This window comes from Amblyomma mixtum, chromosome 7 (genome assembly GCF_055824585.1).
Source record: "Amblyomma mixtum isolate Tamu chromosome 7, ASM5582458v1, whole genome shotgun sequence".
Taxonomy (NCBI): domain Eukaryota; kingdom Metazoa; phylum Arthropoda; class Arachnida; order Ixodida; family Ixodidae; genus Amblyomma; species Amblyomma mixtum.
This window is the reverse complement of record NC_143018.1, coordinates 20,822,940-20,846,921: the sequence shown is the minus strand read 5'-3', so window position 1 is coordinate 20,846,921 and position 23,982 is coordinate 20,822,940. Positions and strand designations below refer to the sequence as shown.

General features: G+C 49.2%; 1 protein-coding gene across 2 annotated transcripts in view; it reads left to right on the top strand.

Annotated features, from left to right (window-relative positions):
- Positions 1–23,982, top strand: part of LOC149335180 (uncharacterized) — a 31,409-nt gene extending 7,427 nt beyond the window's left edge. The window contains exons 2-8 of one of the 2 annotated variants that reach the window (XM_089551858.1): positions 5,211–5,337; positions 7,023–7,156; positions 9,476–9,575; positions 11,171–11,376; positions 14,159–14,293; positions 15,312–15,429; positions 21,822–23,982. In XM_089551858.1, coding sequence (XP_089407984.1) covers positions 5,211–5,337; positions 7,023–7,156; positions 9,476–9,575; positions 11,171–11,376; positions 14,159–14,293; positions 15,312–15,429; positions 21,822–22,056 — 1,055 coding nt within the window. In that variant the 3' untranslated portion in view covers positions 22,057–23,982. The remainder of the gene's footprint in view (positions 1–5,210; positions 5,338–7,022; positions 7,157–9,475; positions 9,576–11,170; positions 11,377–14,158; positions 14,294–15,311; positions 15,430–21,821) is intronic. The other variant, XM_089551859.1, reaches the window with a different exon arrangement.

The window sequence follows — 23,982 nt, the reverse complement described above, 5'->3', positions numbered from 1 at the left end:
ATCACAGGCGTGTATGACGCCCGGGAGCGCTGCCGCTTCCCTAGGCCTACTCCAATCCGCTCCTCCTCCATAGTGCAGTGTAATACCGGTCTTCCAGAGTGCTCACGCTCTGCGCGCACAAACAACGGATTCCTTTATTCCCGGTGTTCGTACAGACAAAGCGTTAGTGAATGGGCAGCGTTGAAGTCTACACACGGACGCAGCGGTGCTGCAGTGCGCGTCTGGCAACGCTGCTGCTGCAAAACACTCCCTGTCTCCAAGGGATAGTATACAGTACCGGTCGTCGAGTTCATGCGTCGATGACAGTTCATGGTGTATGCACACAAATAACGGGCAGAGACGCTGGTTATTATGTACAGTAGCGCGCTTTAAGCGTTTATACAAGCGATCACCTGCGTCACTCCGTAGGGTTCCTTGCCCGAGTCGTCAGAGCACTCCCTTTAACCAAGGAGCAGTATGCACTTTACCCGTCGTCCTGTCCACTGTGTGCGGTTACCCAGTGATGACAGTTCATGGTGTATGCACACAAATAACGGGCGGAGACTCCGGTTATTATGTACATTAGTGCACTTTAAGCTCCTATACAGGCGATCACCTGCGCCACTGCGTAGGTGCCTTGCCCGGGTCTTCAGAACATTCCCTTTAACCAAGGAGCAGCATACACTTTACCCGTCGTCCTGTCCACTGTGTGCGGTTACCCAGTGATGACAGTTCATGGTGTATGCACACAAACAAGCGGAAGCACTTCGGTTATTATGCACATCCGTCCACAATAAGCGTGAGCAGGGATAGTGGACTCCACGCTCTGTAGACGCACGGAGACAACGCAACGGCAAAGTCGCAGCGGGCGGGCGTCGTGCACGGGGCGACAGTCGGTTGTTGCGCGAGCGGGGGCCGACGGACGGACGATTGGGCGACCTTCCGAATCGCGCCGGGAGACCAGCGGCGCGAGACGTGACCCGGCCACTGCCGACGGCTGCTGCCGGGTCCTCGAACGCGCAAAGTCATCGCCTGCACGCAGCGCGGAACTCGGAACAGGCGGCGGGAAGAGGGCGGGTCAGCGCGGCACCGCGCGCGAGGCCAGCGCTAGGCCTAATTATACTCACGCCACAAGGACCTCGCACGTGGTAGAGTCGCTGCCGTCCTTTTCCCTCTTTACTCTGACAGGCAGCTATCGACCCAGCAATTACGGTATAATAACCTCAATGTCTCGAGATGATGAATAAAAAATTCAGGGGGGCACTTTGTTTTTAGTCACACATAATTGCGCTTTCGAAGAAGACTTTGGACAACACAGTTACGACACAAACTCTGGTGCACACTTTTTTGACCTAAAATGCGGTGAGGCGAAATCCTTTAGCGCGGTGTTGCTGCTTGTGTCACTGATGTGTGGTTAAGACGTTTTAACTACACAACTGTTTGTGAATCTTAAATGCTGGAGACACTGGAGGGCGTTTGGGAGGCATCCGTCTGATTCGACGCCTTTCTGCAAACACTCGCCAGCGTCCTAGACAAGGAGAAGTACACATGCGTTGGCAGGAAGTAGCGTCGCCATTAGCTTGCTCGCTGCGGTACGGAAGGATGGTGGTTCGAATCCTATCATGCACAGATTTTTTTACCTCAAGGGAACATGGCGGGGGAAATTTGGTTCTGTCGCTCCGCCACCAATTCCGCGGCTACTGCAGCGAAGCTTATATCCGCTGTAAATGAATGATTGCCTCAACTTATCTGCAGCGCAGAGTCTCAGTGATAAGATATCGAGGACTTTGAGGTTAAGCTTCACATCTGAAGGTTGGTAAGCGTATTGCAAGCACAAGAAGTTTCTTGCTCAGTTGGTTCACAGATAACTGGTTGCGCAGTTGAACATTGCTTGGTATCCTATAACTGATTGACTTATTCATTCTTATAACAAAAAAAAAAGAACAATGCGAAATTAAGCCTTTCTCCAGTTGACTGCTTCGCTAGGTATCTGCAGTTAAGGCTATGCTTTCAAGACTATGAGCGGCGGCAGATTAGTCAGTCCCTCATTGTGCCAACCTAAGGTAGATAAGGACCCTAACGATTCGTACCCCCGTTTTAAACCTACAAATAAATTTTATAGAAAATTTGTACAGGTTAGTATATCGCCTTCGGTTTCGATGACGAAGGATGCCCGATACTCCGTGACGTCACCGGTTTACTAGGCTAGAAACGTGTGAATGGTACTGATGGGCGATGGAGTTTTTCTCTTCCATGTTCCTGACTTGATGCGCGCTCTTTTTTTTTCATTCAAATGTGGCTATGAGTTACCACCCAGCTCGCTCAGTCACTCTTGTAGGCTAATAAGAAGGCATATTCACGAAATTGTCCGCGTAATAGCGTCGCGTGATTGGCCAGAAAACAAGTTCTGGCTGACGTGTCAGTCACCCAGCTATAATAAATCGTTGTTTAATTAATGAACGCGCTAGCAAATCATGGCATGCCCTTACGCAAGTAAAGGTCGTGCGTTTCGTAACGATCATTTTCTTGACTTATCCATTTTGCTTGCTTGCCAATGGACACTGCCGCCTATTGCGTCACAGCGGATAGCTAGCAAAGTGTTGTAAGCAGCCGCGTTGGTAGAACCGGGCAGCACACGTCGGCGCTCAATCGGAAGAATTGTTGCAATATGGGACTCAATCTTGCTGCCGTATTTTTCAAAAAACGGACCCTAAGGTCGCACCATGCTGCGATTTAAGGCAGTTTGGTGACTTCCTGCCCCCAACCCCACCGTTTCAGCCGAAAAAACAATGGAATTGTCCTGGGTCTGTCTGGACTCCTACCGCCTTGGACAAATATTGCCCAGGAGTTTACGAACCGAATCGCAGTTAATTTTTTGTTACCTTTCTTTTTTCTTCTTTTGCAAAGTTTCCTTCGCAACTCACAGTAGCGGCGCTTTCGCCGCTGCCACGGTTTAGCCGTTCCGGTGCCGATTTCAGGTCGCGGGCTCAATTCTCGTCCGCGAAGATTGCTTTCCGACGTTGAAAGCTACTTGCAAACCACTCTTTCTTTAAAGCCAATCCTTCCATTTAGATCTCCGTGGAAGGGAAGCTTAGTAGCTCGGGCCAGGCATCACTAAGCCTGCGGAATGAGGACGCGAAATCTAATCTACTCCTAACAAATACTTTCTTTTTTATAAGACAGATACTTGCAGAGCTTAGCTTAATCGGCTTAGCGCATTATTCAGCGAAAGCTGTTATAGATTTGGTTTGACCTTTTAGACCTCCACTTTGCCGAGGTATTCACATCGTCATCCGTAGGACAAAGACTATCCGATCTTATGCGAATCAACAAAAGATGATCTGGACACGCTTCGTTTCTTGCCCTCTCTCTCAAGTTTCTCTTCCCTTTCGCACTTACCCTCTCCCTAGTCGGCACAAAACGCGGACTGTCCACTTCGCCACAGGTGGGAACTGTATTGATTTAAATTAAATTAAATTTCATTAACTAAGCTAACTTGAACTAATTTACTAAGTAATTAAAGTCTTACAGCTGACGTTGCAGAATCCGCGGTATAACACAGGGCTATATGCCTAAACCAAAAATATCTGTTTTCGCTGTAACAAGAACAAGCGTGAGAAAGTATACCGATCAAAAAATTACCCGCAAGTTTTATCTTCGCAATATTATTTTATGTTCTGTTTTATACAGAAAGCGGAAATTGGTGAAAAAACCCTGAAACTTTGCTAGCATCGCTTTGAAGCCGCACTCAGGAACACTAAGCTCAAGGTCGTGGCAAGAAAAACAACGGAGAAAACTGAACAGTTCCATTTTGATTGTCTTCGATAAAACATTTTTATCGGCCTTAAAACCTAAAACATGTCTTTTTTCTGGAAATCTGAGACACGTAGCGTCTGTTGTGCGTGCGTGCGTGCGTGCGTGCGTGCGTGCGTGTGTGCGTGTGTGTGTGTGTGTGTGTGTGCGTGTGCGTGTGCGTGTGCGTGTGCGTGTGCGTGTGCGTGTGCGTGTGTGTGTGTGTGTGTGTGTGTGTGTGTGTGTGTGTGTGTGTGTGTGTGTGTGTGTGTGTGTCGTAGGCGTAGCGGTGTTTTTTGCGTACCTCTTTCCAAAATCATCCTCGCATGTGAATAGCCGCGCACCTTCAAGGTAAAGCAAGAAATCAGGTACATTACTGCGAGGTATTTTTCAGCCTCAGGACCTCGGTGCCCGAGTCTCTTTCCAGCTAGTCCCTCAAGGTGGCTACGCGCCATTTTCTTTTTGAGGACAAGAACAACAATACAGCGTAGTCTAGGCTACCCCGGAAACGTAATGGCAGCGGCACAGTGGGGCGACAGAAAATGAAGCAACTTATGGTCGGCACAGCAGAACCCCCCGCACACATACACTCACATACAGTGCCGCGACGTTTTTTAACGAAATACGCTTTCGCAAACGGGTAGCCTTTCGAAACTTAAGGGCGGCACTTAGGCTATAGTTTTGGAAGCCGGAAATTGCTTTTGTTCCTGTTTTTTTTTGTCGGAATATTTGCATACCTATCGGTATACGTGGAAGGTACAGGTTGCGAAGATTGTCACAAAATGGCCTCGGCACTGTCTCTCTCTGAAACCTTGCAGCGCTGTGCAACATCGAACTGGCCTCAGCTAATCAGAGGTCGAATTGACAGAGCTGCCCGCGTGCGGAAACGAACCGTGCTTGACCGGCGCCTTCATCATCATTGCCAGCAGCCTCTGCTGTTTTATCAGTTTACTATAGAGCCTATGCGCTTTACTATTTGGGTTAGTATGCTCTGAGGTACTTAGGCCTGCAATCTGTGGACCCTCAAAGGGCTCGCGATATCAGTGGCTGTGTGTGCCAAGACCTTCAAGTACACGTCAGGGTGAGCATCATAACCCCTGGTGAGCATCATCAGGGTGAGCATCGTCTTTCAATATCATGATGGGTTACGCCCCAAGAGAAGTAAATGGTCTACAATAAATACGCCCGAGTCAGGCTGGACGACAGCATGAGCGTTCATGGCGTCAGCGGATGAGGTATAACGCTTCAAATATTGCAGTAGTAATGAAAACGAGAAAACAGTTCTTGTTTTCAAGCAGCGTGGGTTGTCTTCGGCGTAATACATCCCGAAGTGGATGAGTAATTGGAACAATGATGCTTGATTTTGTGTAACAAAATCTCAATGAATAATTGCAATATCACCGTGCGCAAGCGTGTCATTGACATCAAACGATGCACAGGCGCAGTTCCGGCGATGTGCCAGACGTGCAGCCTGGAGAGGGCGGCCCAGTGCCGTGACGACCTGATGAGGCAAGTTCGGCAGGAAAGCCGCAGCTTCAGGGGCCAGGAGATCACCAACCTCTGCAGGTGAGCGCCTCCCTGTGACGCGAAAAGGGTTCACGCCATGTGCAACTGTACTGTGCACTGTCCACTTCTTTCCAGAAACCAGAGTACGTGGTTTTAGCACATAGCTATTACTCTTCGTGCACATTTGGGCTTGTTTTTTTTTTCGTGCACATTTGTGCTTGCTTTCTTTTATTTACGCCAATGGAGCGTACTATCAACTATTTGATAGTTGCGCTTCGTCCAGTCCTGTACCGTCTTGTTCTTTTTATACTCAGCGCATTTCTTCTACAGATCTAAAAACGAAATACCAACTAGCCCCACTTGTAGCATTAAAGCCTATTATCGTGAATTATTGACAACGTGACATATAAATGCAGGAGGAGAGGTCAAAAGGTCCGGGACTGGGGGGAGGGGGGGCGGCTACCTAAAATGCGGTTGGCGATTAAAAAATATACAGGTAACAAATGCGAAGAAAGTACTACAATATAATTAATATCCGCTATAGGTGGAGGTAATAGCGCGTGTGTAAATTATATAGTCAGCAGCTATTCATTACAAGAGGCATATAGGTAACTTGTGATGTCATATACGATGTCATATATGATGTCATACATGATTTCATCCGAGAGCAATCATGGGCGAGTTTGGGGTGACCGTTAAAGAATCTGTCAATTGTGATCAGTACGGATGCGTTGGCGTAGCTAACGGTGTGAGCTACAGGCTAAGACAGCATGACCAAACGAGAAATATTGGAGATATAATTCCTCACACGTAGACAGCCTTGCGCGGATCGTCAAATGTTTTGTTTAATACTGCATTTTATATAACAAAAAATAAATTTTCGAAGCTAAGCTTGAAGGTATGCTAACTGTGCATATTTTGTGAGCCTTTAATGGAAGCGCTCTATAAGACCAGAGAATCGGAAAATATAAGGAATTTTGTTCAGTGCCAGCCTAATTGATATCAGATGAATTCTACGCTGGACAAATTATTTAATGAAGGAAGGGTCGCTTCAAGAACTCTTGAAGGGAAGGTGAAATGGCTTTTTGAGAATTCGAGGTTATTAAAGAATTCGAATCTATTATGGTCCTAGGTAAAGCATACAAAATAGTTTTGACCTAACATTTAAGAAGGCGACGTAATCACCGATCAAAACCGTGACAATGTTCAGGCTTCTCCTCACTGCGTTAGAGGATCGCAGGGAAACTCGCGGTGTCGTCATTGTTGCCGGAATTTCAGGTCCGTTGCCTTCGTCTACAGGCTGCCGTGCTACTTCCGATGCCGCCAAGCAATGCATTCGTTTTGTTCTTTGAAACAACCGCTTCTTCGCTGGAAACTTAACGCCGCCGTACTGACGTCATCACTGCGGCCTCTGCCTGTCGTTGTGCACTGCAGAGAAGCCTGAACGCCGACGCCGCTTTAGTCGACGATTACGTCACTATTTCAACTGCTAGCGCGGAAAGATTTCGCTTGCTTTATCTGCAAGTTTCACGCATTCGGTTCGTTTAAACTCATCGAATTCTAAAACTTCTTCACTTGCCCTTTAAGTATCTGGGTAACCGTGGCGGTGACCTAGTAGGTGCTTTGAAACGAATTTTGCGTCGCTCACCGCGTGAAAACGGGATAATGGCCCCTGTGAGCAGCGCCAGCGCAAAAGTAGCGAGTTGTGATCATCCAGAAAGTCTCATCCGCGGGTCGGTATGCAGGTCTGCCCGCGACAACATGGCGTGCCTGATGTGGCACTCTGCAAACTGCCAGTCCCGGGACCAGCAGGACAAGAGCGGTGACGTCATCCTGTCTGCAAAGTCCTTCCTGGACCGCTCCTGCGACCTGGACGGAGGTGTGTGCGGGTGCATGCAGAAATTTGCGTAACACTGGTTACCAAAGAATAGAAGAAAAACTAAGTTTCTTCAAAGAGGAACTCGGATCGAAGCCCACATGTGAGGATTGCACTCAGGCAGCCGCGCGTGCGAATGCAGACTCAGTATTTCACTTTCTTGGCTGGTGTAATATAATATATCAATATATAGCAATTTATTTTCGATTAGACCCTGCCGCGGTGACTCAGTTGTTACGGCGCTCGGCTACTGACCCGAAAGACGCGGGTTCGATCCCGGCCGCGGCGGCTGGAATTTCGATGGAGGCGAAATTCTAGAGGCCCGTGTGCTGTGCGATGTGAGTGCACATTAAAGAACCCCAGGTGGTCGAAATTTCCGGAGCCCTTCACTACGGCGTCCCTCACAGCCTGAGTTGCTTCGGGACGATAAACCCCAATAAACTAAACCAAACCAACCTTTTCGATTAGATTCAATTCTTCTTTTACAGCGAAAGCTGTTATAGTTTTGGTTTCAACACAGCCCTGAATAGTACCGGGGAATCTACAGCGTCAGCCGTAAGACATTCTATACTTAGCGAATTAATCTAATTTAGATTCATCTAATTCTCTTTAAATAAAATACCACGTTAACGAGGCACCACAAGGAAGAGGACGGAGACCTGCTCTGTCTTTATACGTCTCTGTCCTCGTCCTTGTGGTGGCACGTTATCATGGATTCGTACCAACTCGCCCAGTTTTACACCCTTTTGTAATTAAATTAAATTAAATTAAATTCACTGACCACCCACCAGGGCAGGTGGCAAAGTGGAGAGAGAGATCTCCTTTACACTTTCAGGGGAGATATGAGAGTGAGAGAAAGTGCCAGAGGGAAGAGAGAGAGGGTGGGAGGCGATAGCTGATCTAGGGACTTTAGGAGGCGACGGATAGCCTACCACGGCTATCCGTTGGAAAGAGAAGGTCACCACAGAAAGAGAAGGTCAGGACGAGGGTTGAGGAATGCGTAACCTGAGGGTGGTTCCTTTGTAGGCAGAATGCATGACTATATGGCTAAACCAAGGCTATAACAACTTTTTCTTATTCATGCACTAAGCGCCTAAGCCTAGCTCTACAAATTTTTTCGCCGTTTCTGAATGGCTGATGGAACGTCGCTGTCCTGCCATAGCTGACTTTTGCTGAAAAAAAAAAAGCTGGGCCTGAAGTAGCTTGAGCCGGGCACAAAGGGAGAGAAAAAATAAAAGAAAGAACAGAATCGAAAAACGAAATAGTTATATCATACAGGCCCCAGATGTTTGCGTTGAATGGGAAAGAATGTTGTCCTAGTTTTTGTTCTTTGAGTACTCCTTTGCTTAAAAACCCTTGAAGTTGAGACGCCGTGATTCGAGCTTCACCTGCCAGGAAGAAGACTGCTATATTGAGTGGAGCGCTCGCAAAACAACTAAGAGAGTTGACGATTAAGGCAGCAGTGAAATGGGAAAATACACGGCGCTTCCGGTTCAGCGAAACGAAACAAGTGCCAAGGGCCAATGCTTACTTGTTGGCAACCGAAAGCAACTGCGCATTCCTTACTGAGAGAAAAGAAATAATGGGTAAAGAAAAATGTCAGTAAAAGACAATCGGTTGATCTCATGCCAGCTACGTGTTCAGGTCTCACAAGGATCTTTCGACATTCCCTGCAAATCCTGGCAACGGAAGTCGGTGTATTAAGTATTGTAAAGAATTTCGGAGCCCTAGTCATTACACACATTTCGTCCGAGGCTTTGCACAGTCATAGAAGAATTTTACACGAAAGATGTGGTTGCAGCCCAAACAAATTACTACAGCGTTGGATTACAACCCACTCAGCTGGTATCAGTTCCAGCGGACGGATTGCGTATGTTATCTCACGCTCCCAGACTGTTCAGTGAACTAGTATGGCTGACTGAGCAGAAATATACCAAGTGTTTCAGGGAAGCTGGTCCTTAATACTTAAAAATCGGTCTTTTGAGTTACAGAGAAGCTTTCTGCGGCGGATAGACCAATGTCGGCGGACATCAGAAAACAGTCGATCCATGATGACTAGTAAAAATATTGACTGAATTCGAATAGGTATCTTTTTTAATTATTGCAGATAGGCGGCTGATTAGAACTCGACATTTGTAGCTGACCGTTTGTAATAGCCATAACAGCTTTTAAGAGTTTCGAAAACACGGTTACGCTCGCCGCTGAGGCTATGTTCACTATGCGGTTTACTCTCTTCGTTAACGGGACCTTGAGCAAACATGCGTTTATGCAATGCGCCTGCGACGGCTCACGAGAAACGCCTGTTCTCGTCTGGCTTCGCAGGCTGGCGCGTTAGCCGCTGCTTCCAGTACGACGACGTGAAGCAGTGCGAAGCCAACTTCGTAGCCGGAGGCAAGGCGTCCATCGTCAGCGACTCGTGCAGGTGAGCCGACGCCCATCCCTTCTCCTCCTCCTTTCCACCCCGCCCGTCGCCTAACGGACTCCTCGGATGTATCAGCAAGCCCGCCGAACGAGTGTGCGCGTGCGTGTGCGTGTGAGTGCGTGTCCGTGACCAGTCCGTTGTTCTTAAGCGTGTGCGTCACGGAAACGCTTTATATTCCAAGGACGAAGACATTCCTTTCCCTTAGGCTTTCTTATTGTCTTGCGTCCCCTCCATACTCTTCTTTCTTTATCCGATTGCCTTTCCTGGTACTATGAGTTCACTCAGAAAGCATACTGCGGGCCACGATGTTTACGCGTTTGATTCCTAGAGCACCGAATATATTACAACTCTTCTCTAACGACTGCTCTTCTTTATTTTTTAGAAGGGATAAATCTGCGCCCACTCTAGCACGCAGGTACAACCGGAAACCGGAGAAGGCGTTGTAATACTTAAAAAAAAAAAAGAAAACACCGAAGCCGGTGGTGCGCCTCTACTTTGTCATCACCTATGACGTCATCAGAGAAGAGCAGGTTGAAAAAATACGCGCACGCACAGCACAGTTCGCAGCATGGTGTCACCCAGTCATATCCGGCGCGGCGTAGTTGTCTGAACTTTTGTCAAGTGATAACATCATGGCCACATCGTGTTGGAGGCGCGGTCTACAGCGCTTTCAAAGACATTCTCTAGATAAGGACGTGTTAACAGCCAGAACCGCTTGCTTAGTCGAACTGAGGTGTGATCAGTGACGTGGCCCCAAACTTGGTCTTGTAAATGAGAAGTCTGATCGCCTTGTGTGACCGTAGTGTAACGTAGCGCCTTGTGTGCTCTTTTCAAATCCACCTGACCGGGCTACTAGAAAAATTCGAGAACCGAAAGAATCGAATAAAACAAACGTACAAGCACATTGTTACTTTGTCGTAGGACGGAAGAATATCTCAACTCTGTTCCATTCGGAGTTCTTCCGCCCTTCCTCAGTGACTCATACAAAGCCACACCGCGTGTTATCAGTGGGATGAATCACTTCTTGAGGCATGTAATTATAACGGAATAAAACCAGAGGAAAATAATCACTTCGTTGGCCGTCTGGGGCCGCATCTGTAATTTTGTTTTTCATTATTGTGTCCCGTCATCATTGCACGGTCGATGGCAGCAGTGTTGACTGCCAGCAATCAGTGTCCGCCACCTGCACTGACTTCAAACACAAGCTGCCTGACAACCAGCAAACAGGCCAACTACTGAATCGGAAGAAATCTGGTTGCCTCAAGCCCATAATAAAAATTTCAGGGGCACTTTGGCTCTATAAAGTGCTGCAAGGCTTTCGAAAGCCTTCCCTGGCGCACTGTTTGGCATTGACTGCACCCACGGACGCCTTACGCCCCCTGTCGGAGCGGACGACAACTATTTTATTAGTTGCCGTCTGCTCCAAAAGCGGGCGTCAGGCATCTGTGGGTGACCTCATTTCGACTAATCGAAAAACGTGACACCTCTGCTGACAACCTTCTGTCGACAACGATGAGGCATTAAAGGCTTTCGCCTTAATATCCACCGCTAAGCAGTACTCTTGGACTTTACGACATGCCCATCCTTCCCCGCAGGAGCTACGTGGCGTTCAAGCGTTGCGTGAAGGACGTGGCCGGTCGGCGGTGCTCGGTGGAAGAGGAGCGCCAGCTTTCCTCCTACCTGGTGGACCGCGCTCGGGAGTTGAGCTGGCAGTGCGGCGCCAGCTCGGGAGAGGCCCGGGATGTGCACAGCATCTACCGGTCGGGAGGCTCGCCCGGAGGATACGCCCCCTACACGCAGGGTAAGGACTCTCCCTTCCCTACGTTCCACGGGAAGACGATCAGTGCAACTCCAGTGCAACATGCTCGAACTATAGAGGGAGAGATACATATATATATATAACGAACGGCAAGGGAACTTAGCCATGGCCCATAGCCGGGTTGGCTGTACTATACACATGCGAAGGTGGATAAATAGGGTGAAAGAGATGACAGAAAGATGAGTCCGTCATGTCTATGGGACGTGACCATGGTCAGGGTCTAGTGCGGCAAGCGTGGACAATAGAGTTTCATACTAAGAATACAATCTAGCGCTGCTGCCTGCAGAAGCCGTCAGTACGACAGTTCTTAAAGTGTGGGAATGGTAATGAGGGGAGACACAGGGATCGCAATAGCGTTGGCATCGAACGTCCTCCTGAATTAGGATTTCCGGATTCAATAAGTCATCCTAACTAACCAGGCAACAGGTTTTGCTTTTCAGCCGTATAGTGGAGCCTTTGCGGCACAAATAAGCAATTTTCGTCAAAAGGCCGAAATACCTCGAAAAGCGCAGGGAAGAGTTCTTACCTTGCACAAAGTTAGAGGGTAAGGGGCGCCGTGAGTTCTCAGTTACGCGGCTGAGAAACAAACTTCACTGCCTGGTTACTTTTACAAATATGGCACGTCTACCAACAATTAATTCAATCACTGGAACTGCTGAAGTAACATTTAAACATGGTGATACTTCGTCAAGTCTACGGAAGAGATCGATGCTCAAGAATTCTGCAGTGTGAACTGGAAATGAAATCAAATAGGTGCTATAAGAAACAACAAGCAAAACAGCAAAAAGGTTTATCAAGATCCATGTTCTTCTCATCAGTTGCAGTGTGAATAAATAATTTCAGTCCCAAGGTGCTATCCAGCTTCTTAGTATGGAACTCTATAGCGGACAGTTTTACAGCCAAATCACTGCAAGATACAGGATTGCCGGAAAAGTGTACCCGGAAGAGGCTTCAGGAACAGCGCTCAATTATTCACCGAACGTCACAGATTTGCCATGCTATGGACGTCAGCATAGTAAACGAAACACGAATTAATAGCGGGCGCACGCACGTTACTGTGTGCGTCGTCTCTGCGAATTCGTTTCATTTTTCTGTCGTCTACTAGGCTGACGTCCAACAACGTGTGCGCGTAATGAATAGCCCAAGTTTAGCCCCTAGTGCAAGAGACTGAGAAGAGTGGGGCACTCCAAGTCCGGTGAGCATACTGAAGTCATTGCGCATGTGGATTCGCTTCGAGAATTGCGCCAGCTCTTGTGTATGCGTGTATCTGGGTTCCGCATTGCTCCAGGACAAACATCTACTGCTGATTAAAGAAAAAAAGAATTGTTGAGCGCGAACAAAAGACAGATAGTAAGCACCAAATAGCTCAAGCTCTATTGGCAATGTCGTAGACGTTCCACATACTTAAAAGCCTACTTTTAAGTTTAAAATATCGACAAAGCGTCAGCAGCTGAACTGTACGCTGTTGTTTATCTGCTATCTGTTCGCCATCACAGCTAAATGCTGTGAAAAAGTGAGAGTCGCCGTATCCTCGAAACTACACTTGCGCATTACCGTTGCGTGGTTGGGCGAAGCATGGACGCTTGCCATTCGTAATAACTGGGATACGAGAGACTAGTCTTGGCAGGCGATATACAAGAAAGAAAAATGCTTAGGCGAGTCATAAAATACTTTTAATTCTGATGAGTTCCCTCAATCTCTCTCTAGAATAATTTTATTGCATCCTCTCCTGCTGTTGGATCCTTTCCTGTTACCAGCGGTACATCAGAGTGGCTGGAACGCGCAAGCATGTCGATACTGTGAGAGTAATCTAGAAATTATGGCGCATGATTTCACACATTCCCAAAGGATGCAAGATAGTGCTTCCTTTCATGCGCTTTAAACTAAAATGTACAAAGGTCTGGGGTTAAAATAGTTCGTATAACGGTGGGTTATTAAAAACAGGATACTTCGTTCTTACAAAGAGGAGAGAAAACAGAAAGGGCTGGTTATCAGTCGTCAACGCCGCCATAGTTCGGAAAATTTACTTCAGCGACACCACTTGTGTTCTCTATTTTCTTCGTCCTTGAAGTCTTGCTGTTTGCGCCAAGTTGTGCGCTTTGTTAGCAACCGCTTGTGTCTCTGCCATAGATTAATAGCAGTCATGCCTCTAGATGCCCCTCTTCGACAGCACTGACTGGACTCCAGCATTGACTGTAGTACTTACTAGGGTGCCTCATTGCAACTTTCCTTTAGCAGGATGGTGACATCTCCGCCATAATGGAGCATGGGCTCATTTAACCACATAAAAATAGTTCTACGTAAATCAGCAATTTCCAGTCTTTGACACGTGAGACCGTACAGTACTGCTTTCAGACATGGAAGTCTATTTTTTTATTGAATTTTAGAAGCTTTCTCTCGATTGTACGCGCCAATTAAAGCGTCGGCGTAACCACTGCGACCCAAAATGGCGTCTCCAGAGCGAATAATGGTTGTCACCACCCTACTAAAGATGTTCTGAATCGAGGCACCGTAGCACCGACAGTGCTGGCTGCCAACCGCCCCAAGGTTCCTGCACACAGGAAGCAAGAGACAAGTAATGCCTTTACTCAGATGATGCCTACATGCTCTTTTGTAATTAAGCCTAACTTTTATAGCGTGATCAAGCGAAGCGACATTGATGCAGATCACGTTTTAGCTGGGGTTTCCTTGAAAAGTGCATGATGCCTCGTAGAGAGACGGCCTGCATGCGCATGACCTGTGTGAACCCCTTGACCCATCCCAGCCCCGGCCTACTACCCTCCTCGGTACCTGGGGACCTCCTCCACGAGCCTTCCGCTGCCACTGGCCCCACTGCACCGATACAATTTCTCGGCCGTTTCTGCTTCCGCGCCCTCTAGGGCGTCTTCTTCCAACGAGGGTACGCTATCCCGCACCACCACCACCTCCCTTCTTAGTACACATAGCACCCACACGCTGTCGCTCTCGTCTGCCCAGTTGTTGTCTTGCACCTCCTCCGTCACTGGATGTTCAAACACTTCATCGGCACAATAGTTACGTGCTGTCGCCTCCTCACAGCGCCAGTTGGTAACCACAAAGGCACTAAGCGTAGTTAGCATTTCAGGTCGGCATCCATCTTCCCCAAAACGGGGAAGTGAAACTGCATGTAAGGACAACAGCTTACTAATATTTTTCGAAGGAAAGAATATACACGCATACATGATTAGATGTGAGGGAAAGATAGTCTTAATGACACATTGCTTGCTTCCAATATTCCTGCTTATTTTATTACGACACGACTAACTTGATTCTCCGATTAATTGGTGCCAGAATACCTGTAGTAACAGCCAATCTAACCGTCGCGTTAACAGAGCCGCTTATAGTGCTACCTTGCCAAGACATCTGCATCTCGAGGCATATGCCCAGGTGCCGACAAAGTTTTTGGAACACGGGAGCCAAGAAGAAAAAAAAACAATTTCCTCGTTTTCAGAGGTGCGTCCTGGCATATAGAGTTGCAGTGAGCAAGTCAGGCTACGCACGGATCTTAAGCTCACACCCATCACTTCGGGGATATATGCTTAGACTGCCGAGCAAACAGGCATTTTCGCGATGTGCGTGTTCCGAAAACTTTTGCTGGTATCTTTACGAATTGGAAAAGCCCATTAACTCAAACTGGAAGCAATCGATGAAAATCTTGGTATGGGCTAGTCGGTGGCTCATCTTAAGTAAAAGTCTATGCAGCGCGAAAAAAACAGGGATAGAAGAGAAGACACAAACAACAGGACTGGCGCTGGACTGGCGCCAGTCCTGTTCTTTGTCTCTCCTCACCTATCCCTGTTTTTTGTGCTGCATATACTTTTACTTAAGGAATCAATGTCGGGAGTGCGTTCTGGACACCTTAGCTTATCCTTGTTATTTCGATTTGTTGCCTGCGACAGATTCATACTGCATGCTGCGTGCCAGCGAGTACATCCAGGACTGCTCCCGGGAGCACCAGAAGAGGCAGCACAACGCCCGGCGGTACCACTCGGACGACAGGGTCAGGGATACCTGCTGGTAAGTGGCACTCACCGCCTGTAAATTCACAGCTTGTCCAGCTGAATGCGTGGCCTAAATGTAGAGTGTGTGTTAACGAAAGGAACGCCTTAAAAGCATTTTCTGTCACCTGCTTTAGATATTGCCACGCGCCTAACGCGCCGCGCGGCCTCCGCGCTGAGTCGAAGACGACGACGAAGCGGCGGTGGGCTCTCGTGGCGCGCTGTTCTGTTCTGTGTCGTGGAAGCTGGCTCGATAATTAAAAAGAAGGCTCCCGGTCTTGGGTTCTTTCTGACGTCTACCTTCACGGCTCCTCTGGTCGTGACACTGGTGGAGGTGCGGCCGATGCTCCCTACTCCTGAGGACGACTCGACGCGTCCGCCTCTTGTGACCACCCCTGTCCATCGTGCCAGCCGGAGGATCCGCGGCCTGCCCCCCGAGGCCCTTCCTATTGTCAGCGCGCCTTCAACTACCACTCCACTCATGGCGACGCCACTGCCCGCCCTGCCTACGACTGTCCCTGCAGCCAGCCCCACCTATCTCACCCTTCAGACTCCACGCACGCCTAAGCCCTTTCACGGCGACCTGTTTGAAGATGCCGAAGACTGGTTGGCTCACTACGAACGGGTCGCGACCTTTAACTGCTGGGACGACGCTACAAAGCTGCGTAACGTTTACTTCAGCCTTGAAGATTCTGCACGAACGTGGTTCGAAAACCATGAGAATACTTTCTCTACGTGGCCGGACTTTCGACGTCAGCTCCTGAGTACGTACGCTAACAGCGACCGCCGGGAGAGCGCAGAGCGTGCACTGTCCTCTCGAATTCAGCTTCCCAATGAGGGTGTTGCCATGTACGTCGAGGATGTGAAGCGTCTTTGCCATCGCGCTGATCCGGCCATGCCTGAAGAAAAAAAGCTGCGGCACCTGATGCGCGGCGTAAAAGACCAGCTCTTTTCCGGCCTCGTGCGGAACCCGCTCAACACCGTCGCGGTGTTCCTGGCCGACGCCGTGCATATGGAGAAATTGCTGCAGCAAAGATCCCATCAGTACGACCGGCAACTGCGCCAAACGTCGACTCTATCAACGTTGGACCGGTTCGACCATGATCCCAGGACGAATCCGGACTCCCTTCGCGAACTCATCCGTTCCGTGGTCCGCGAGGAGCTGCAGCACCTTCAAGCCACATTTGCCCCTCGCGTCGATTCCGTCACCAGTGTCATCCGCGAGGAAGTCCGACAGGCACTCAGGGCACAAGACGCTGCAGCTGTGCCGGCGCCGCAACCGACCCCATACGATCCCGCGCCGTACCCGACTCCTGTCCAGCCAGTCACGTACGCGGACGTCGTGCGCCGCGCGGCCCCATCTCCTGGGCCTTCGCCTTACACCGCACCATTGGTCGCGGTGCACTCTGCCCAGCCGACTCCTTACTGGGCGGATCGGCGCCAGGCACCGCGGAAGACTGACCTCTGGCACGGGGCCTTGGATCCTTTCATGACGGTTGTACAGAGGTCCTTGTCACCAACTTCTGCAATGAACATCGACATCTGTTCCGTGGCACAGCCATCGCTTACGTTGACCATGTTCAGGAAGTGGCCGAATGCTTTGCTTGTGCGGAGGACACACCTGGAGCTGACGCCGAAGCGGTCACCAGCGTAGACATAAATCCTGGCCTTCCACCCACTGAAAAGAGGCAACTCCAGGACCTCTTGCGGGAGTTTGGTGCGTGTTTCACGTCGTCGTCCAAAGTGCGCCAAACGTCGATAGTTAAACACCGCATTATTACGCATGAAGGAGCCCGACCCATCCATCAGCAGCCCTATCGTGTGTCCCCTCGTGAGCGAGATGCTATTCAAACACAGGTCGAAGAGATGCTCACAGACGGCGTCATCCAACCGTCAAGCAGTCCGTGGTCGTCTCCTGTCGTCCTCGTGAAAAAGAAAGACGGGACACTACGGTTCTGCGTCGACTACAGGAAGCTGAACAGTGTGACCAAGAAAGACGTGTACCCGCTCCCGCGTATCGACGACTCCCTCGACCGACTTCGTCAAGCCAAGTACTTCTCTTCGGTCGACCTCAGAAGTGGTTATTGGCAGATAGAAGTTGATGAGAGGGACCGTGAGAAAACCGCCTTCATTACACCGGACGGGCTGTACGAATTTCGCGTCCTCCCATTCGGGCTCTGCTGTGCTCCTGCCATGTTCCAAAGAATGATGGACACCGTTCTCACCGGTTTGAAGTGGCAGACCTGTCTTGTTTATCTTGACGATGTCATCATTTTTTCCGCAACGTTCACGGAACATCTGCACCGCCTCAGGACTGTCCTCAAAGCCGTTCGATCCGCCAACCTCTCCCTCAAACCAGAAAAATGCCACTTTGGGTTCACCGAATTGAAGTTCCTCGGGCACGTCATTAGTGCTGACGGAATCCGCGCTGACCCAGAGAAGCTTGCTGCCGTTGCTGCCTTTCCGGTCCCCTCCCACAAAAAAGCAGTCCGTCGTTTTCTAGGCCTGTGCTCCTATTATCGCCGCTTCATTAGAAACTTCGCCCAGCTCGCCAGCCCTCTGACGCTCCTAACCCGTGATGACACATCATTTTCCTGGGGCAACGAACAACAGACCGCCTTCGACGAGTTACGACGCCTACTCCAATCACCGCCCATCCTGGCACATTTCGACGAAGATGCCGATACGGAGGTTCACACGGATGCGAGCAACGTCGGTCTTGGCGCCGTTCTAGTTCAGCGGCAAAACGGTGTCGACAAAGTAATTGCCTACGCCAGCCGCGCACTGTCGCGTGCTGAGTTGAACTACTCTACCACGGAAAAAGAATGTTTAGCGGTAGTCTGGGCCGCCGCCAAGTTCCGCCCATACCTCTATGGCAGACCGTTTCGTATCGTCACCGACCACCACTCGCTGTGCTGGCTGAAAAATTTAAAGGACCCTTGCGGCCGCTTAGCACGTTGGGCATTACGCCTGCAGGAATTCGACTTCACCGTCACCTACAAGTCAGGCCGGAAACACACCGACGCTAATACCTTGTCACGCGCTCCCGTCGAACCTCCTCCGCAAGACACCACCGACGATAATAGCTTCCTTGGAGCGGTCATCACATCTGAGCTCGTTTCCAGACAGCGTGCCGACGCCGAGCTCCGTCTGCTCATCGAACATCTCGAAGGTGGGTGCCCTGAAATACCACGAAACCTAGCTCGTGGACTATCGTCGTTCTGCCTGCGGATAGGGGTGCTTTATAAAAAGAACTCTACTTCAAGTCCGACAACTTACCTGCTCGTCATACCGTCTGATCTGCGGGATGAAGTCCTCCTTGCCTGCCATGATGAACCGACTTCCGGCCACCTTGGAGTTACCCGCACCTTATCCCGAATCCGGCAGAACTATTACTGGCCCAACCTAACTTCAAGTGTCAAGCATTATGTCCGGACATGCCGGCAATGCCAGCGGCGAAAAAAACCCGCGCTCAAGCCTCCTGGACTGCTTCAGTGCATCGAGCCGCCACAAATACCATTCGACAAAGTCGGCATGGACCTCCTGGGGCCATTTCCTCTCTCGTCTTCCGGCCACAAGTGGATCGTAGTCGCCACAGACTACTTGACCCGCTACGCTGAAACGAAGGCCCTTGCGCGAGGTACTGCCGCCGAAGTTGCCCACTTCTTTATGCACGACATCGTGCTTAGACACGGCGCCCCATCGGCCATCATTACTGACCGCGGCAAGGCGTTTACAGCCCGACTCCTACGTGACATCTTAGCGCTTAGCCATACTGCTCATCGACCAACAACAGCGTATCATCCCCAAACCAATGGTCTAACGGAACGGCTCAACAAAACATTGGCAGACATGATCTCGATGTACGTCGACGTTGAACACAAAACCTGGGATGAGGTCTTGCCGTACGTCACCTTCGCATATAATACCGCGACGCAGGAAACCACCCAGTTCACCCCGTTCCGTCTCGTGTATGGCAGAGAGGTCCGCATGATGCTAGACGCCATGCTGCCGTACGGCGACGCAGAGCTTCCCCCTGAAGCTGGCCACTTCGTGGAGCAAGCAGAGCAGGCCCGTCAGCTGGCCCGCTTGCACATCAAGGACCACCAATCCGCCGATGCCCGATACTATAACCTTCGGCACAGGGACGTGCACTACGAGCCGGGCGACCACGTGTGGGTGTGGACACCAGTGCGCCGCAAGGGATTGTGCGAAAAGCTTTTAAATAGGTATTTTGGCCCGTACAGAGTCCTGCGCCGCCTGAACAGCGTCAACTACGAAGTTGTCCCCCATGGAACTGTGGTCTCCGGCCCTCAGCGTCAACGGCCTGAAATCGTGCATGTAGTGCGCTTAAAGCCGTACTTTTCGCGTGACTGAGCGCTGTGTTCACGCTGTTTCGTACCTTTTCCCCTTACCCCACGTGTGTACTTGACTCTCCCTGCATGTCATCTAGCGCGCACTGTATAGTTCACCTCACCCCCAGTCTTTTCTTTGTTCCTCTTCCCCTCACTGTACATACCCCATTCCACATCGAGACGATGTTTGCTTTCGCGGGGGGGAATAATGCCACGCGCCTAACGCGCCGCGCGGCCTCCGCGCTGAGTCGAAGACGACGACGAAGCGGCGGTGGGCTCTCGTGGCGCGCTGTTCTGTTCTGTGTCGTGGAAGCTGGCTCGATAATTAAAAAGAAGGCTCCCGGTCTTGGGTTCTTTCTGACGTCTACCTTCACGGCTCCTCTGGTCGTGACAATATAATGACAGAACAACAGTACAGTTTGGAACAGGAACCGGGGAAGCTTTTTGCGTTTTCTATTCTGCCTAGTCTGATTAATTTCATAGTACTGCCTCACAATAAGTGTTTTTGCTGTAAACACGAGCACCATTTTTGGGACATTGTCACCCATCCTGTGCACTTTATCACATTCAAGTCTAGGATCCTTGGGTATCAGTTTTGAATATTGCAGTATTGTAAGCACTGTTATGTAAATATTGAAGGTAATGGTACAGTCTTCCGATGTGTAACAAAATCTTTTAAAATTTGTGCATCGCTCGCATCGAGTTGTTAAAACTGCCATAGAAAACCAATGGCGACCGTTTTGACGATAGCAAACCAAAAATAGCAAAAACATTGCAGATGTATTGATTGCTATGGTGAAACCTTACGATATAAGAAAAAATTGCGTTCATAAACTATTTTGCCGTTGAAAAATGCGCTTGTCCAGGATTTCAGGGTATGACTGAAGTTTCTTTCTCACGAAGTTTATCTTGCACGTCCGGTGTGAGCAGGTAGCATAAAACTTTGACCATATCAGGACGTCTTTCTCATGTGGGCCTGAAAATTAAATGTACAAGCTCGCCCTTAGACATTCTAACTGGCTCCATTCGCTGATAGCCCTGGCCGACTTGTGCTTTCGTTCTAACTGAGACAGGAAGTGCACTCAACTCCTGTACGTAGCGAGGGAGTAGCTAACCATGTTCAGGCAGCAGGAAATTTGCTGTGATGGGTGGCTGCGCAGACCCAGGAAAGGAATAATTAGATATCACTGACAGACGTTGTTTACTGCAGTGGGCATTACTGATTGATTGCACTGATCTCCACCCTCGTGGAGATCAGTGATTGGCGGTGGTGATTGGATAAACGCATTGCTCCACCCAGGACACAGTCCGTAACGCTGTTCCTGTCCCAGCCATATGCCAGTGCAGTGACGCATTGCTTAACCACTGCGACATTACGCTGGTAGTGGCATGAGGACTCGCCGCCATCTATGATGCTAAGTATAGAGAATGACAAATTCTGCATACATGGGCATTAACCCACGGAGCTCCGAATGGTGCACGGTTTGGTGGCCAACGTGCATGTTAGGCATCTTTGATGTAAGTAGCTTGGCGCTTTTTTTTTTGAAGCGATAGCTTAACTCTGCTAGGTAAAGCCAGGTATCGCCATGAGTGCAGCATCACGAGCATGACTAGCAGGTGGCGCCAAGAGAGCAACCCAGGAGGCAGGTTGGCCACCTAGGTCACGTGACCTTGCAGCGCCATCACAAACTGCCCATCGGATAGTGAGCAAACTGCCCACCGTGGTAGATGTCCATTAAATAAATGATTGGTCGCTCGGGAAGAATAACATGGGCCACACAAAGCACATCACTATAAGGGCCTGCCATCCCACGGCAGTGACGCATCGCTTAATTAACCGCTGAACCACTGCGCTAGGAAGAGAATGAGGACTCCCAGGGATCTATGAATGTATAAAATAGAGAATGGCCTTCTGCATATATTTGAACTGACCAATTAGGCTATCGCGTCATGCCCTTAAAGCGGAGCTTAAATGTCCCCGCCTTTTTTTTTGTATATGTGCGTGTGTTTAATCACCCTTCTTTCCTCCCTGTGTCCACACACTCTCCACACGCAGTGCCACGCTAGCGTACCGCGAGTGCATCAAGGTGGTACTGCACGACCAATGCCGAGACGCCGGCAGCTCGGTCATCGACAACATCCTCTACCAGCAGACCAGGGAGCTCGACTACGAGTGCCGGGACTTCAACGCGTACCGATGCAGCGGCTGCGTCACAGGTGCATCCGGCATGGTGCTGCTGGCAACGGTTGCGCTGGCTCTGGCCCGCAACTTCGGCTTCGGAAGCAGCTGAGCACGACGGCGGTTGTAGTCCACGAAGGATGACGGCGTGTGCCTGAATGCCGAAGGAGCGAGTCCGCCATTGCGGTGGCAACAGAAGATGACCACGTCCAGGATCGCACTCCACTGTTTTCATCACGTTTTCCTTTTGTCTTTCGCTCATTTTCACATCATCCGTTGTAGCGTGAGTCAATCGTATGGTAAGGTGCCTCGATGTTACAAGCGTTGCCGTTCTAATGTTGAGACGCTCGTTGTTCAATTAGGAGCAGGCGTTTATGGCCGCAAAGATGTCGTATTCATCTGCTATAGATGGACATAAACTTTGTATACTTATTCGTGAAATAAGCCATTGATGCGCAGCAGCAGTACTAGAAAGTCTCGTGCATCAGACAGCCGAAGATGCTGCTGTCCACAATTGCGCTGGCGCAAGATTAAGCCTCTGCTCAAAGATGGCGCAGGTGTCACCATACTTAAAACGGCGACGTTGGCCGGTGGCGACACTGGCCGGTGGCGGCGCTTTGCGCCATCTAGCCATGCTTCCAGATACTTTTAATGAGCAAGTTCAAGGTAAGGAGCTAAGTAGGACAGCCGTATATAAAGTTACGCCAGTTAGTGTACGGGGATATTGAATATACTGACGGCATCAGGGACATTCTATAGTGCACTGCATTTGTGCGGCATCAGAAGGGGGTGGGGTGATGACGATGATAGCGCCTTATTTTTATTTGCAGAGTGGTGGAGATTGTCACCTTGTCGAGAAGCCATAACTGCCTCGAGCTGCAGTATTTATCTTGTCTACTACTCGTACTTCCTCACTATTTTTTGTGTACTCTCTCCACGCGTTCACCTCCACCCATTTCGTCATTTCCTCTTAGCTTCACCTGCTGCAAGTTAGCTTTCCAATCATTCTTTTTCAAGCACAGAAATTGCGTTTTGTCTATATCACCTTCCTCGCTTTGGAGCTGCGGAGGTCTAACAACTGCAATGTTTCCCTGCCTTTCTAGAACGGCGACAGCAAGTACATTAAAAGTTAGAATCCACATTTCACCTGTAATGCAGCATTTTATCTTGAAGCAAACAGTGCAAGGCTAGAAAGCAAGAGCGGCAAACGGCGTTCAAAAATGCCTTCACTCTGCCGGAGTGTGTCGACATCTATCGGAGAATCAAATAAGCGTCATGTTGACCTAGTTGGAAAGCTTCCAGAAAAGCAAACGAACGCTCGTAGGTGTATTTTCTGTGGCGTAGTTATACGCTCCTCATATTACGAAATGTGGCAAGGGGGGTAAAAAATAAGTTATAGTGAGAACTCAGACACGATATTTTGCTGTATCGGAGACAGCCCAATAATAGCATACCCTGGACCTCAGCTAAATCCTCCAATTATTTTTATATCTCTCATACAACGCACTCCTACAGTCACCAGCAAACTTCGTTTACAAAGGCCAGCTTAATGTAATTTATTTTTGTTCACATTGCGCTATCTACTCAGTTTAACTTTACTCTTTACCGACACAGACAGGTTGAGATTATTTTGGTGATGGTGCCTGCAGCCCTAACCTAATCATCCCTTATTTCTACTTTATTCTCTTTCTTATCTGCAAAGTTAACGCCACAGTTCATCGACATCCTGCCCACGTTTCCGGCATACCAAACTTATCAGATACACTATATAACTGTTAGGGCATTAATAAACTCTCAGTGTCACAAAGCGGTTAATGAGGTTTGCATTAACCGAGATGACATTTTAAGCAACTTTGTTGTGACAGATGACGCCGTGTAGATTCACGGGTGACTGTGTTTTTGTACATAAAGATATATAGCGCCACATGTGATGCAATTTTTAACGTTCCGCACGTCTGTTTGTGTTGTTCATATTATGATGTTTTATTGTACCGTTTGTTTCAGTCAAGTTAATAAACTCAAAGTTTCATGACACGTA